The 17,953-nt window shown below is 39.8% G+C and overlaps 1 protein-coding gene across 1 annotated transcript in view; it reads right to left on the bottom strand.

The window, feature by feature from the left end:
- Positions 1–17,953, bottom strand: part of LOC137501520 (juvenile hormone esterase-like) — a 124,758-nt gene that overhangs the window by 85,254 nt on the left and 21,551 nt on the right. Inside the window, exon 2 of the mRNA XM_068228606.1 lies at positions 11,967–12,118. Within this exon, the coding sequence (XP_068084707.1) occupies positions 11,967–12,104 (138 nt within the window). The 5' untranslated portion in view covers positions 12,105–12,118. The remainder of the gene's footprint in view (positions 1–11,966; positions 12,119–17,953) is intronic.

Below are 17,953 nucleotides of genomic sequence, written 5' to 3'. Positions count from 1 at the left end.
GACTTAGACATGCCCCCAAGCGAGAGCGAAATTATAGCAGGAATCTCTCGACAACTACCTCTTGAAGTGCAGAGGACATTAATTGCAGCTAATGCCAAAACTGCAGCAGAGGCGGAATTGACTTTAAGACAGTTAGACTTAACATCTAGTCAAAACCAACCAAGGTTGAGGCATGTTGAGGCTATTCATACGGTAGGGGTGGAAGAAGGAAGTAATCCTCCGAAAGTAAGGAAGAGAAATGAGTATCAAAACTTAGGGATTCAAACAGCGACACATGAGCAAGCCAACAGGAGTGCTGTACATCAGGATGGTAACTGGCAGCGGAAAGATAGAAGAGACCAGTTTCGAAGAAATAATTATCAAGGTAACAGCCTAAATCAGCGAGGATATAGCTATCCAAACGGAAATAATGCGAGAACCTATAGATACAAGTATAGAAATTATGGTGGACCCAGAAGACCATATTATCGTTGGGACGAGAAGGAGCGAAACCCCAGAGGAGGAAGAGGCAATTACCAGGAGAACCATGACCAAAGAAGAGAAGAATCAAGACAGTACGTTGAAGAGTTGAGAGGGAAAAGGCAGGAGGAAGACCGGTGGAGAGGAGCCATACAAGCCAGCGGTAATGAAGAATGTCATGGAGCTGAAAGTGTTGCGTACAGGGAATACCGTGTAAGGCAACAGGAAAACAGGTTGAATCCCAATGCTCCTAATTATGAGAGTAGAGGAAATAATGGTAGCAAAGCCCAATGACGATTACAGCAAATTAGAATAGATGACATCCCAGAAGGAGAAGAAGAAGAAGGAGAGATGGCAGAAGATGAGAGTGAAGATGATGGAGAAGAAGAGGAAAACCCGAATGATGAACCTGTGATGGTGGAAGCAGATGACCCGGAAGAAGACACGGAGAATGTCAACTTCGCGCAGATGGAAAGAGACAATTATTCAGAAGAAGAAGATTGTGAAGAGTGTGGTGGGATGCAGCGACGTTTTCACGCGTTACTTGATATCTACTACAACATCCGCCAAGATAATGATAGACTATGGGAAGAGAATACAAATTTGCGAGACGGCAAATAGTACTAAAGGAAAGAGATTGCATATATCCAGATGATAATAAATAGTCAAATAATACATTAAGAAAAAACTAAATACTCCATATTCACTTTTTTTCCCTGGATAAGAGAGGGATGAGCCGTATCCTACCGGCCCATAATAATAATTGGAATATTATTTGACCAAATATGTGAAATATTATTCATAAAAGTTACAGTTTAACATGTGAAAGCATCGTATCCTAAGATATTTGATAACGGATGTTGAGCAAGACAGTGGTTCGCTGGATATTGCTTCATATTTCCATATGACCGTGAGAAAAGATAGCGTACCCAAGCGTTGGCAAGGATCGACACGTGTATTAGATGCTGACCAAGCAAGATATTTCAGCCAATGGGAACTTAGGGATTTGGCAAACCTGGAGGCTACACCGCGCCAAATATTAATTCCAGGATGACCAACGTGCTCTGTGGATAAAGTCAGTTTCTGTAAGAGATCGGTTTTCCACAGTTTCTGAAGTCAGATATATTTGGAAATGTATTATAGAAATTGGTGGAAGAGATTTGCTAGTGTTTGAGCTATGTTTTGTAAATATATCACAATAAGTATTATGTCATCATACATGATGAACTCTCTGATTGGTGGTTGGTTCAGACACCCGGGAACCCCAACATTATTGGCGTCACCGAAGCCTCCTCAGTAACCCTAGCTCTGGAGAGCGTCATTCCGTAGTTGAAATTTGAGCAGTACGGATGTACCAACTCCGTCTTTCGGTAGTAAAAATTTGAGCGGTACGGATGTACCAACTCTATATCTCCGTGGTAAAGATTTGCACAGTGCGGATGCATTAACTTTGTGGCTGGTGATCGTGATTAACGTGGTATCATTCCTGTAATAGTAACTGGTTATCATTGATACTGTAAATTGTGCAGTCGCAATATTTACTGTACTTGAGTAAATGAAATAGTACAATTTTGGCAGAGTTTACTGTCAATTGATAAAGACGGTGTAGTGACCGCTAAGTAACAAGTGTAGTGGAAACGTGCTATTGTTTCACTATTTCGCGACGGGCGCGTATTCGCGTGGAACTTCCGTACCGATCCGTGGGCTGTTTTTTTAAACTGTGTTTTTACCCTTTAAGTGAAGTGTGTTATATATATGTGAATCAGTGTGTTAGCTGATCTGATAAAAGAAAGGGTATTGCGGCTCGCAGCATTAAGCAGCGAAGAGATTATCAATAATAGTCTTCTGTGTTCCAGTGAATTATTTTCCAGCAATATGATGGATACGCCTGTAGAGGAAGGAAGTGCATTCCCACATGTTAATGCTGTGATTAACATGGAGTAGACCCATAAAGCAGTGGGGATGTAAGCTGCTATCCTGGTTTCCCGAGAGTCATGTAAAGTAAGACGCATGTATTATTTACGGCATGATATGTAAGTTGTGTTAAGGTACTAGGGCAGTGTAGATAGAATTTTAATTTTCATTTAAAGTAAGCCTGACGGCATGTGTTTGTTTAAATTTGTTTCTATGATAGATTGGGATACGAGAATTATGCATGTTTATTTTATTTTCATTTTGCTTTATGAGTAGATGTTTGGGAAAATGAGGGATTGACAGGATCAGTTATTGTTGTAAATATAGTATTTAGCGTAGGATATTCCGAGTTTTCCTTAAATATATGCTAGAAGGGCTAGATCGACAGGTTCATTTTTATATTACGTCAAACACGTATCAATTCATTTTATTTTGGTTATTCAGAGAGACAGGTATAGCTATTTTGCATGATGCATGGTTTTACAGAAGCTGCCAGAAGGAGCTGCAGAACGTCGTTGTTAAATTAAGATCTTTGAAGTTAAGTTGGATTCTGTTTGCCTGGTGGTCTGCCAAGGACTCGAACTGCGTCTCATTATGTGGAAAGGCCAGTGGGATTCATGAGGAATAATGAGATAATAATTGCATGCTGAATTATAATGTATTGGTGCAGGCTGATGGTATGCCTGACAAGATAAAGAGTATTGTGCAGATGTGTGTGCCTGCCTAGTGTCTTCTGAGTGTTTATTGTGATCAGAATGGACAGTGTTAATTCCAGACTATTGAGTCTGATGTTGTTAAATGGCCCAAGCATGCCAAGAAGGAATAAATATACGTGAGTTTCCGTGTAGCTGATGATGGGCGTTATCTCATGGCAAGCTGATTCCTGGCCTGTGTTATCGGTATATGTGAAAGAGACAGTATTTCCTTGTGGCGGCCTCGGGAGACAAAATCCAATCTTTAGCATAGTGGAGTTCAACATTTCTTTTACAGCTCGTAATCTACCCGGAAGTACATGACGGATGACCGCGCTGTTGAGCGCTCAAACGCAGCAGAAGGAGGCAATGTTGCCCATTGCTTTCTTCATGATATCAAGGATTATTTATATGTTTTTCCCTTACAGGATGGTTTTACATTATTATTTGTGACTGTATACCTTGTCTCGTTGTTTTTAAAGGGAACAGCCCGAGTGCTGAAGTATTGTTGACCGGGCGAGTTGGCCGTGCGCGTAGAGGCGCGCGGCTGTGAGCTTGCATCCGGGAGATAGTAGGTTCGAATCCCACTATCGGCAGCCCTGAAGATGGTTTTCCGTGGTTTCCCATTTTCACACCAGGCAAATGCTGGGGCTGTACCTTAATTAAGGCCACGGCCGCTTCCTTCCAACTCCTAGGCCTTTCCCATCCCATCGTCGCCATAAGACCTATCTGTGTCGGTGCGACGTAAAGCCCCTAGCAAAAAAAGAAGTATTGTTGGTTTCTCTAGTTCTGTCTAGATCTTTTGTAGTGAACCGGGATTCACATTAGAAGCAGTGTAGCATTTAAGACTTTATTCGATATCCGATGTATATATATGTTTAGTTTGATTATTTGAATTGCTGTAAATATAGTGTAGGATTTGCCCCTAGTATTTTGCATACCTTACATAGCGTCCGGTGCGTCTTAATTATTTTTCTTTCCGTCGTAATTTTTCTTATAATGTAACTTTTATTTTACGGAAATAGTTTGACGACTCTCGGGAGTAACTTAACTTTGAAACCGTTTCGTTGGGATGCGATAGTGTGAAACTCCATACGGAAATACCACATGGCAGTGTTTGCGTACACTTGTTGCCATATAACATAAACATTGGACTATAAGAAAAAATTCAGTCTTGATTTTTATAAATGTTCATTGTTGAACTTGCTTTTTTTAAATGTCAAATTTGTACAATCATTCAATTAACGTTTCTGATTTCAACTTATTTCTATACTTTGAGTTTATTTTTTTACAAATTATTATTTTTGTTGATTCAATTTATTTTCGTGTGATTTGATCGGGGATATTTGTTAATAAATCCATCTTACCCCCTATGATTGTTTCTCATTCGTGTTATACCTCCATTTCCTGTTATTGATTGCTATTTAGAGTAGAACTTCGACTTTTTATCCTGACCCAATCGACAACGAACCCACACTCTGCCCAACCCTGAGTTAGTCGGATGTTCATACAGGAATGGAGGCATCGTCCTAGAGGGTATTTACCCCTGGGTACGGTACATATATATGTGGCGCCGCACCTAAGGGCAAATAGACACTTTGGTGTATGTTCGTATCCCGCTGGGAGTATTTTTGTGTTACCCAAAGATGTCTAGGTTGTTCTTACAAACTTGGGCAGGTCAAATTGAGATTTACGAGAGTGAATGTGATTTGACAAGCTATTCCGAAGGCTAGATAGGATTAGGATCATGGTTCGAAAGCTGGAAGAGACCGATAATTGGTATCCAGATAATGATTAAATTTAAGAAAGGTAGATAGGTAATTTCGAACCATAGGCGCAACTTAGGAATCTGGCAACCTAACGTTCAGACAACTTGAGTCTGGAGTCCCATGTTCAGTGCTACGAATGATAGTAGGCGTACATGAAAGGGCAAGATTTCATCGGAAATCGTGTGTTTAGAAAATAGAGTAAAATCTAAATGCATTACGTTAGGAACATCGGCAAAAAGTTTGTTTTAAATTATGTTAGGAAGAATGAGAAACATATGGCCGATAAATAAGGCGTGTCGTAGTAATAAAGGAACTCTATTTGAGTCAGAGAACTATAAAAAGATTTCTCTAATGAGGTAGAGTGGTCGATGTCGTGTCCTTCAGACATGTGTTGATCTTGACATAGCCTGGAATTTGTGTGCAGATCAAATTTCAATTGCCAGTAACGATAATTTTATTTGATTTAGAGTAAGGCTAGGAACTTAAGATCGCCTCAGTCTTAAGAAAATGGTGATGATATTTGCAATGAATGGCGATGATTTAAGACTGGTAAACCTATGCTGGAATATTAGTCTGGAGTCGGAGGTATTTATCGTAAATATGGTCCAGTACTGTTGTCTAGTACTTAGATTAGAGCCCAAAAGACAGGAAAATTAATAATGTTTGGATTAAAAGAATTTGGGGCCACAATATTCGTAATTTCTTTTTAAAGTTATGATAACGCGTTTGTTTGTTATGCGCGGCAGAATATAAATATCCCAAATCATAGGAAGCTTCTATATGGCGAATTTTGAGGCCATGTTTTCTTGGTATATGATTACGTAAATCATAAAAGCTTCTCAGTAGAATAAATGGTTTTCGTATGGAGTACACAAGATACGGTATAGGATACTAGGTAGTGGCGAGCATCCCTGCGTTTTCTCGAATACGTATTTGGTATGGCGATGACGATAGAGGAGTTGTTGGCGGAGATGGACAGAAGGGAACAGGAGCGTATGAATGAACTTTCGAGTAACTTGGAGGAGCAATTTAAACAAGCGGCGGATAGGTCAATGGAAGAAACTAGGGAACAATTTAAACAAGCTGCAGATAGGACTGATGAACAGTTTAAACAAGCTGCAGATAGGACTGACGAACAGTTAAAACAGGCTGCGGAAAAAAGCGAAGAACAGTCCAGAAAGACTAGACAGTTCTTAACACAGGCGGCGGAGAAAACTGAGGAGCAACTTAAGGTGGCGACCAATGAGTTACAGGGGAAAATTGACTTCGTTCGTACATGCTGTCTAGAAGGCATGGGAAAATTAGAGAAACAGCTAGAAACAGTAGAATTTAAAACACAGACGCAAATTGAAAAGATTTCAGATTCTGTTGAGGAAATCGCCGATCGGGTGACAGAACACATGACTAGCACAGATAAGCGGCTGGGAGACTTATCGTACACATTAGAAGAAGCTACAGCAGAGATTACACTCCAGCGAGGCGTGATTGATAAGTTACGGATTGACACGGAGACGAGGTTGGAAGAGTTCACCGTGGACATCAGTAAACAAATTACTGAAGCTCAGCAGAAAACGGAAGACAAAATTGATTTGAAACTTAAGATGAAGCAAAAGGAGACTGAGGAAAGAATGAAGGAAATAGAAACTCAGATTCGATTGGAAATGAAGGAGGACATCACGGAGACAGGCAAGGAAGTCAAGGACATGATAATGGCTGATCGGGAAAGGAACAAGGAAGATCTACAGGTACTTGGTTCGAGTCTGGAGATGTGGACAGAAGTTTCACAGAAAAATCACGTGAAGATAGAGGTTGTTGAGAAGGAAATCGCCTATATGAAGGATAAATTAGAATTGTTGGATTTACGTACGGACAAAGAACTTAGTAAATTAAAATGTACAGTTCAACAAACTATTATAGAGAAGGCACCAAGTCAAGTTAGCGATAACGTTGCGTTGAGCGATCTTTTACAGTTACCGCGTCAGGGGGTCTACTGTTCAACTCCGAATGAAGCACATAATGTTCCTATTTACAATATCCTGAGGAGCAATGAAGAAAAACCACGGAAGTTTACAGGAAATGATGAGAGAACACCTAAAGATTTCTTGCGTGATATTGATGACTTCTTAGCAGATTACAAGGTACCACCAGAGCGTAAATTGAGGACAGTAGAAAGATTTCTAGGCGATACCGTGGCTGAATGGGCGAATGCTTTCCGTTATACATTTACTACATATGAGGAGTTTAAGGATGCATTTCTTAAAAATTTCTGGGACGTATCTACGCAGCAATCACTGAGGATGGAATTGTATTCACGTAGATATCCGGCTACGACGCCAACGAAATATTCTCCTTTTTTCATTTCTCAGATGCTCAAGTTTCGTGACTTAGACATGCCCCCAAGCGAGAGCGAAATTATAGCAGGAATCTCTCGACAACTACCTCTTGAAGTGCAGAGGACATTAATTGCAGCTAATGCCAAAACTGCAGCAGAGGCGGAATTGACTTTAAGACAGTTAGACTTAACATCTAGTCAAAACCAACCAAGGTTGAGGCATGTTGAGGCTATTCATACGGTAGGGGTGGAAGAAGGAAGTAATCCTCCGAAAGTAAGGAAGAGAAATGAGTATCAAAACTTAGGGATTCAAACAGCGACACATGAGCAAGCCAACAGGAGTGCTGTACATCAGGATGGTAACTGGCAGCGGAAAGATAGAAGAGACCAGTTTCGAAGAAATAATTATCAAGGTAACAGCCTAAATCAGCGAGGATATAGCTATCCAAACGGAAATAATGCGAGAACCTATAGATACAAGTATAGAAATTATGGTGGACCCAGAAGACCATATTATCGTTGGGACGAGAAGGAGCGAAACCCCAGAGGAGGAAGAGGCAATTACCAGGAGAACCATGACCAAAGAAGAGAAGAATCAAGACAGTACGTTGAAGAGTTGAGAGGGAAAAGGCAGGAGGAAGACCGGTGGAGAGGAGCCATACAAGCCAGCGGTAATGAAGAATGTCATGGAGCTGAAAGTGTTGCGTACAGGGAATACCGTGTAAGGCAACAGGAAAACAGGTTGAATCCCAATGCTCCTAATTATGAGAGTAGAGGAAATAATGGTAGCAAAGCCCAATGACGATTACAGCAAATTAGAATAGATGACATCCCAGAAGGAGAAGAAGAAGAAGGAGAGATGGCAGAAGATGAGAGTGAAGATGATGGAGAAGAAGAGGAAAACCCGAATGATGAACCTGTGATGGTGGAAGCAGATGACCCGGAAGAAGACACGGAGAATGTCAACTTCGCGCAGATGGAAAGAGACAATTATTCAGAAGAAGAAGATTGTGAAGAGTGTGGTGGGATGCAGCGACGTTTTCACGCGTTACTTGATATCTACTACAACATCCGCCAAGATAATGATAGACTATGGGAAGAGAATACAAATTTGCGAGACGGCAAATAGTACTAAAGGAAAGAGATTGCATATATCCAGATGATAATAAATAGTCAAATAATACATTAAGAAAAAACTAAATACTCCATATTCATTTTTTTTCCCTGGATAAGAGAGGGATGAGCCGTATCCTACCGGCCCATAATAATAATTGGAATATTATTTGACCAAATATGTGAAATATTATTCATAAAAGTTACAGTTTAACATGTGAAAGCATCGTATCCTAAGATATTTGATAACGGATGTTGAGCAAGACAGTGGTTCGCTGGATATTGCTTCATATTTCCATATGACCGTGAGAAAAGATAGCGTACCCAAGCGTTGGCAAGGATCGACACGTGTATTAGATGCTGACCAAGCAAGATATTTCAGCCAATGGGAACTTAGGGATTTGGCAAACCTGGAGGCTACACCGCGCCAAATATTAATTCCAGGATGACCAACGTGCTCTGTGGATAAAGTCAGTTTCTGTAAGAGATCGGTTTTCCACAGTTTCTGAAGTCAGATATATTTGGAAATGTATTATAGAAATTGGTGGAAGAGATTTGCTAGTGTTTGAGCTATGTTTTGTAAATATATCACAATAAGTATTATGTCATCATACATGATGAACTCTCTGATTGGTGGTTGGTTCAGACACCCGGGAACCCCAACATTATTGGCGTCACCGAAGCCTCCTCAGTAACCCTAGCTCTGGAGAGCGTCATTCCGTAGTTGAAATTTGAGCAGTACGGATGTACCAACTCCGTCTTTCGGTAGTAAAAATTTGAGCGGTACGGATGTACCAACTCTATATCTCCGTGGTAAAGATTTGCACAGTGCGGATGCATTAACTTTGTGGCTGGTGATCGTGATTAACGTGGTATCATTCCTGTAATAGTAACTGGTTATCATTGATACTGTAAATTGTGCAGTCGCAATATTTACTGTACTTGAGTAAATGAAATAGTACAATTTTGGCAGAGTTTACTGTCAATTGATAAAGACGGTGTAGTGACCGCTAAGTAACAAGTGTAGTGGAAACGTGCTATTGTTTCACTATTTCGCGACGGGCGCGTATTCGCGTGGAACTTCCGTACCGATCCGTGGGCTGTTTTTTTAAACTGTGTTTTTACCCTTTAAGTGAAGTGTGTTATATATATGTGAATCAGTGTGTTAGCTGATCTGATAAAAGAAAGGGTATTGCGGCTCGCAGCATTAAGCAGCGAAGAGATTATCAATAATAGTCTTCTGTGTTCCAGTGAATTATTTTCCAGCAATATGATGGATACGCCTGTAGAGGAAGGAAGTGCATTCCCACATGTTAATGCTGTGATTAACATGGAGTAGACCCATAAAGCAGTGGGGATGTAAGCTGCTATCCTGGTTTCCCGAGAGTCATGTAAAGTAAGACGCATGTATTATTTACGGCATGATATGTAAGTTGTGTTAAGGTACTAGGGCAGTGTAGATAGAATTTTAATTTTCATTTAAAGTAAGCCTGACGTCATGTGTTTGTTTAAATTTGTTTCTATGATAGATTGGGATACGAGAATTATGCATGTTTATTTTATTTTCATTTTGCTTTATGAGTAGATGTTTGGGAAAATGAGGGATTGACAGGATCAGTTATTGTTGTAAATATAGTATTTAGCGTAGGATATTCCGAGTTTTCCTTAAATATATGCTAGAAGGGCTAGATCGACAGGTTCATTTTTATATTACGTCAAACACGTATCAATTCATTTTATTTTGGTTATTCAGAGAGACAGGTATAGCTATTTTGCATGATGCATGTTTTACACTAGCTGCCAGAAGGAGCTGCAGAACGTCGTTGTTAAATTAAGATCTTTGAAGTTAAGTTGGATTCTGTTTGCCTGGTGGTCTGCCAAGGACTCGAACTGCGTCTCATTATGTGGAAAGGCCAGTGGGATTCATGAGGAATAATGAGATAATAATTGCATGCTGAATTATAATGTATTGGTGCAGGCTGATGGTATGCCTGACAAGATAAAGAGTATTGTGCAGATGTGTGTGCCTGCCTAGTGTCTTCTGAGTGTTTATTGTGATCAGAATGGACAGTGTTAATTCCAGACTATTGAGTCTGATGTTGTTAAATGGCCCAAGCATGCCAAGAAGGAATAAATATACGTGAGTTTCCGTGTAGCTGATGATGGGCGTTATCTCATGGCAAGCTGATTCCTGGCCTGTGTTATCGGTATATGTGAAAGAGACAGTATTTCCTTGTGGCGGCCTCGGGAGACAAAATCCAATCTTTAGCATAGTGGAGTTCAACATTTTTTTACAGCTCGTAATCTACCCGGAAGTACATGACGGATGACCGCGCTGTTGAGCGCTCAAACGCAGCAGAAGGAGGCAATGTTGCCCATTGCTTTCTTCATGATATCAAGGATTATTTATATGTTTTTCCCTTACAGGATGGTTTTACATTATTATTTGTGACTGTATACCTTGTCTCGTTGTTTTTAAAGGGAACAGCCCGAGTGCTGAAGTATTGTTGGTTTCTCTAGTTCTGTCTAGATCTTTTGTAGTGAACCGGGATTCACATTAGAAGCAGTGTAGCATTTAAGACTTTATTCGATATCCGATGTATATATATGTTTAGTTTGATTATTTGAATTGCTGTAAATATAGTGTAGGATTTGCCCCTAGTATTTTGCATACCTTACATAGCGTCCGGTGCGTCTTAATTATTTTTCTTTCCGTCATATTTTTTCTTATAATGTAACTTTTATTTTACGGAAATAGTTTGACGACTCTCGGGAGTAACTTAACTTTGAAGCCGTATCGTTGGGATGCGATAGTGTGAAACTCCATACGGAAATACCACATGACAGTGTTTGCGTACACTTGTTGCCATATAACATAAACATTGGACTATAAGAAGAAATTCAGTCTTGATTTTTATAAATGTTCATTGTTGAACTTGCTTTTTTTTATGTCAAATTTGTACAATCATTCAATTAACGTTTCTGATTTCAACTTATTTCGATACTTTGAGTTTATTTTTTTACAAATTATTATTTTTGTTGACTCAATTTATTTTCGTGTGATTTGATCGGGGATATTTGTTAATAAATCCATCTTACCCCCTATGATTGTTTCTCATTCGTGTTATACCTCCATTTCCTGTTATTGATTGCTATTTAGAGTAGAACTTCGACTTTTTATCCTGACCCAATCGACAACGAACCCACACTCTGCCCAACCCTGAGTTAGTCGGATGTTCATACAGGAATGGAGGCATCGTCCTAGAGGGTATTTACCCCTGGGTACGGTAAAGTACCACTTTTCAAATTTCGTGGCAGAGCCAGGAATCGAACTCGGGCTCAGGGGGTGTCAGCTAATCACACTAACCACTACACCACAGAGGTCTTCGTTGTTTCTTTTCATATTACAGTTACTTTGTATTCGACTTATTGGAATTTTTTAAAATTCTTACACGTAATTAGCCCGTACTGAAAAGCACGACTTCTAACTAATCTAAGCTGCTTTCACTATGTAAAATGGTCCACTTTCACTTTGTAATATTAACATTTCTTCTCCACTTTCTTAATGTTATTTTAATTTTAATTTTAACGTAATAAATATCTGTTTCTCTGCGTACGCTGGGTAACTTATCCTACTTTAATTCTGATAGTCATATATCTTAGAAAATTAAGATAAGTAGGTTTTACCTTAAAACGTAAAGGTCCGGTAGGAGGCTTGGCGTACGGGATACCTTGAAAGCTATAGTACGTGCCTCCACTCTTGGAGCTGGTCTTCCTTCCTCTCAGTGTACCCTGAGCTACATCCACTGTCACGGTGTCAGTCATGATGATCTTCACACCTGAAACATGACCATTAGAATATTAGCTCTTCCTGCTATTCTCTCCAGATATTTGGATTTGTTTATCAGCACAGTGTTGGACACGAATGTCTCACGAGTAGCCCATGTCACTTCGGGTAGTACCGAACTGGTCGGACGGTCAAAACACTCCAAAGATTTTTTGTTCCATAACTAAAGGTCGCGTATGAACAGGTCCGTCGGGAATTGGCAGGTAGGGCAGGAATTCCCGAATGAGTTAGTAACCTAATCCCTACCACTCAAAAACTGCTTCATTTGTGTAGACTCAGATTCAGTTCTCAGACAGTTTCAGTGCAGTGTAGTGGCCTACTAGTAAAAGTGTACAATGTTTTCCATGTTAAATGAGAGGGTCTTTAACTTAGTCGTTTTTGAAGGATTTAAATATTCAAAAGGTGACAAGACACGATCGGGTCAAAAGTGGCGATCCTAACCTAACCTAACCGAAAGGCCACTACAGATATACGTTATCTGATAAGGCCGAAAGGCGGCTACACATATTTACTATATCGTCCTGTGTCATTTTGTTAAGACAGTTGGTATAATATATGATCGGATAATAAGGCTTCGTCTATCTTGGCTTTGATATTTTAGCGTCGGACCAGTTCGACCCCACCCCCTGTGCTTACCGTTGGACCAGTTTGACCTCACTAATTGGTTGATCTCCAAATTCCTATAATCATTGGATCTATTCAAAACACCCATCACTTCGACTTCTGGAAAGCACATTGTTGATGATATCGGCAAAGCACTGCAGAAGATGTGTAGTTCGCATGCGCAATATTAGCTGCGTGTGGGCAAACTTGTTCACAGGTGAACGATGGAAATTTTGACTTTGGCTGGTCTGAAAAAAATCTGTTTCTGAGCAGAAAGATGATCTGCAGGAGACAGTAGTTATATTCCTAAAAGTGACCACCGTCAGAGTTTATAAGAAGATCACAGCAACTTACTCGCACCATGATCAGCGAATGAAGAACGAGTCACTGAATTGATAAAGAAAGGCAGGGTAAGCTGTATCGGGGAGACAGCCGCGATTTTTATGCGTGAATACGTCGATCGGGATGGGATTCATCTCAAATGTCCTCTGGAAATGTTCCGTTGCGAAAGTGATTAGCAACGCCGCCTTGAGTCTCTCTCTAACTTCTACAGCTCTAAGCGTTTGTAAGATTGGGCTTGTTCTCTTCGTTTCGACGCGTTCTATCATTGCTATCCGTCGCTTATAAATCACGTTCCAATGCAATGTGCCGCGAAATGCGCGAGAGGAGAAACGTACTCTTGATTCTACAATGATTCCTACAAACATTCCTACCGCTTCATATGGAACATTCAACATGTCTAACTGATCGACTAGCGCTTCGATTTTCTTGGCTTAGTACAGATCAGATCTGAAAAGCGGAGGAGCTAGGGCAAAGCCTGCCACATCATTCAGTCTACTATAGACCTTTAACAGCGTTACCATAATAATTTGCGAGCAGTATGCTGGTGTAACACCTATGATGATCGATAGCAGAGAATTGGCAATGCTACTTTACGCGGGTGCAATTTTGTTTGTCATTTTTTCCTTCCCCATGCAGCGAGAGTGCCAGACGTGTGTCACAAATCCTCACGTCTTCACCCATTGTTGTACAAATGTTACGTGATACGTTGTATAGTTGTGGAATAGGAGTTCCGACATTTCGGTTTCTCAGGTAACCCAGAATTTGTGTAGGCGGTCCTGGTCTCATATTTTGACGTCTCCCATTCTAAGCTCTCGTACCCTTCTTACAGAAGCACTTACAGATGGATTTCCTGAATTAAACAAATCATTGTAAAATCCATTTTGTATTGATGGAATCAGAGGCAGTCGTCCTGTAGGTTTTCCATTTTCCTTCTTTAAATCTGGAGGGGGCCCTCATATAAAGTAGTGAGAGATTTTGAGGAGCGCCGTCCTCTCGCCCTTTTCTTAATGTTTACCTTTCAAAACTCATAACCTGGGTTCCACGACGACTTTGAAAGCCTAACAAATGACCGTTCCTTTTCAAAACGAATTATTCTTTATACATGATCACTTCGATGGATGTCCAGATTCATCCATACAATTTGACACTGAGACAACTGAATCCATTGCATCAATTGCCATAAAATAAAATTTGAATACATTAACTGTTAACAAGAATTCGTTAGATGATGTTTAACCTTTGCAGTTAAACCCATTCCATTCCATTAACATTCTTCTCCTCATGTCCTCTATGCTGACATGCAAATAGGCCTATATCTCCTTTATACTAAAACATTTGCAAGGCTATGTCCGCGCATTGTGGCACCAACTGGTTTTACAAACTAACACATTTTTCCTGAAATCTTTAATACGCGTCGAGCACATATACCTCATAAATGAAATATTTAAATTTGTACCATCTTTTTAACTAAACACTTCATTGCTTAAGAACATCTAGTTTGTTGGATACGTGCAATGGCCTCTGTGACTTCGAAGTGAATTATGTTATCCTCTTAGGGTGGCGTGCACCATCTTGGAGTAAATTACTACGCAAGTAGCGTTTACTAAAGAAGTCCATATTACAGAAGTAAATTACCACAGGAGTTACTTACTCCGGAAGTAACGTCGGAGATTTGAAGTACAATTTACTCTTTTAGTTACTAATATAGAAGTAGCGTTCGTTACTCGCGGAGTAGTGTTGTGTTTGTGTATATTCTTTAAAGAAATCTAAATGGATAAGGTTATGTGCGATAGGAAACGGGGGAAAAACGTAAGCGAAAAAGATAAATGCTTGTTAATAGAGATAATGACGATCTATGCAAAGGATATAGGGTGTAAGTAACACAACATAAAGATGCTGGATAAGAAAGAAATTCATGGAAAGTCGTGACAGAAGAATTCACTGCTTCGAGTGACGGAAAACGCAGTGAAGAGCAAGTTAAGATTCTGTGGAAGGACTTAAAAGCGAAGACGGAAGCAAAGCAGAAAGTTGTGGACACACGGGAAAAATTAAAACTGATAGCGGTTTCTTCATACAGATGGCCTACATCCACAGCGAAATGTTCCCATTTTCACACCAGGCAAATGCTGGGTCTGTACTTTAAGGCCACAGCCGCTTCCCAATCCCTAGGCCTTTCCTGCCCTATCGTTGCCATAAGACCTATCTGCCGGTGCGACGTTAAGCAAAAAAAAAAAAAAAAAGAGATATAAATACCTCTTCCGATTTCTGAAAAGTTCACCATTGTCACCGAGACGGCAAAAAATGGGAATATCCGCGCGGTCACAGTCAATTGCACCCACGAATGTGTGGAAACCTGCCAACGTGAAGAATATCCTTTTTATTTTCCGAACAATCATCATCATTTGCAGGGGTACCTCCCTCTTAGCCTCAACTAGTGCTTTAACCACGCGATGAAAGATACGGCCAGCAGTTGTGCGATAAACGTTAATTAGATCACCGGCAACTGTACTGAAATGTTCCGGTACGAAACACTCGTAGGGCACACGACTGTAATTTGAGAGATACAACAAAATTAAGACAAGAATTCAGCTGTAAGTGATCTCCAAGTAGATTTGGAAGGAAAGTAAAGGATTCCTTCCTAAGACCAAAAACATTCCTCAAACTCTCCGTGTGCACATTATACAGCTCTCGCCTTTCACACACTGTAGACCTGCGCACTATTACATTTCCCATCGTTTTCTGCGTCGAGATCGTCAATATAATCTAAGTAATCCATAAACGTGTTTGAAACTTCCTTCCTCTCATATACGGCATGATATTACCATTAGTCAACAAGTCTAAACTTAGCTTACTCCATGCACGACGTGAGAGTAAATTCTAACCTATATTCGTGCGTTCTTTACTTTAGTAATATACTACAATATGGTGCTCTTCAGCATTTTACTCTTGTAGTAATTTAGTCCAGGAGAATCTGAAAGGACTAAAATACTTCGGAAGTAATTTATTCTCGTATGGAAGTCGCCGAATGCTGACTTCAAGAGTACTTTACTACGGAAGTAGAACTTACTCTTGGTTGGTGCACGCCACGCTTAGTAATCAAAATGGTGATGACTCCTTTATAAATTAATTTAGTTGTTCTAATTTTCTGGAAATTTAGAATACAGTTTTTATATTTATAAAAACTGCTGTTATCCTCTTAGTAATCAATATGGTGATGACTCCTTTATAAATTAATTTAGTTGTTCTAATTTTCTGGAAATTTAGAATACAGTTTTTATATTTATAAAAACTGCTGTTATCCTCTTAGTAATCAATATGGTGATGACTCCTTTATAAATTAATTTAGTTGTTCTAATTTTCTGGAAATTTAGAATACAGTTTTTATATTTATAAAAACTGCTGTCATCCTCTTAGTAATCAATATGGTGATGACTACTTATAAATTAATTTAGTTGTTCTAATTTTCTGGAAATTTAGTATACAGTTTAGTATAATCTGAGTTACATATATGATAGTCATATGAAAAGAGAGGAATACTTACTGTAACTTGATCAGTTAGCAACAACGACTGTGTGGACATTGTACCAGATAATTTGCTACAGCAGTTACAAGGTTTACTGATGTGAAATCAACAGACCGTGGCCTTCACTTTTACCCTGGTAGGAAGATGATAAAGTAATTGATCTTGACCTTGCAAATCATCAAAATTCCATCAGCTTACGAGTACGTTAATAAAACTGGGCGTCGGCTGTCTTCAGCATGGATGCTGAATTGTCAGTTTTATGTTTTGTCATTTTAGAAGGCAAGAACTCCCTAGCCTAGACGCAAGCACTTACTTTTAAACTGTTAACGTGTAGTCAGAGAAAAAGTAACCAGTTGGAGGGAGGGAACCAAACACTATGCTGTGGTTATTTGATTTACCATTCAGTACACTTATTTGATATAACTCTCCATAACACGTTAGTAGCAGGTCCCATTTTCATCTCTACATAATATTCTACCAGTATCTACTCCATTATAGGTTTTCCCCAGAAATGGTACCCTAGCACTGCTCTGCGATCCCTCTTCGACTCGGTACTTACAAGACACGTCAGTTGAGTTTGGCATTACTTCCACTTAATCTTGTCAGACTCAAACTTATAGAAAATACATCATCTCTACCTTAAAATTCCAATTCCTAGTTCAAATACAATATTGTAAAAATTAGTAATTTTATAGTAAAGTAAACAGCTGAAATGCCGTTCCAAATAAACTGCAACTGTAATATAATTACCTGCATATGCGGTACTTGAGTTCTGCTTATCATCTCTCTGTCCGGCTTCATAACTAAATGGTTAGCGTGCTGACCTTTGGTCACAGGGTTCCCGGGTTCGATTCCCGGCAGGGTCGGGAATTTGAACGATAATTGGTTAATTTCGCTGGCTTGAAGGCTGGGTGTATCTGTCGTCTTCATCATCATTTCATCCTCATCACGACGCGCAGGTCGCCTACGGGAGTCAAATCAAAAACCTGCACCTGGCGAGCCGAATTTGTCCTCGGACACTCCCGACACTAAAAGCCATACGCCATTTCATTTCATCATCTCTCTGTGGATCAGTGGATTCCAAGATCGTGGTTCAAACCTGGCAGGGTTAGTCGTACTTTTGAAAGGCGTAAGATGTTGGGATGTAAAAGATCGCCGGTGACAGATTTGGTGTGTATCCAATAGAATTAATTAAAACTCAGCCATAGATCGTCCAAAAGACATCCTTTTTTCTGCCTTCTGGTAGAGTGAAACAGAACGTCGAAATTGACACGGAGGCAGTGTAAGTGGCGTGAAATAAAATTTCCTGCTTACAGTACCTCCTCAGGCCATACGATTAATTATTTTTACAATTGGCTT

The sequence above is a fragment of the Anabrus simplex genome, chromosome 7 (genome assembly GCF_040414725.1).
Source record: "Anabrus simplex isolate iqAnaSimp1 chromosome 7, ASM4041472v1, whole genome shotgun sequence".
NCBI classification, from domain to species: Eukaryota; Metazoa; Arthropoda; class Insecta; order Orthoptera; family Tettigoniidae; genus Anabrus; species Anabrus simplex.
This window is presented reverse-complemented; position numbering and strand designations above follow the sequence as displayed.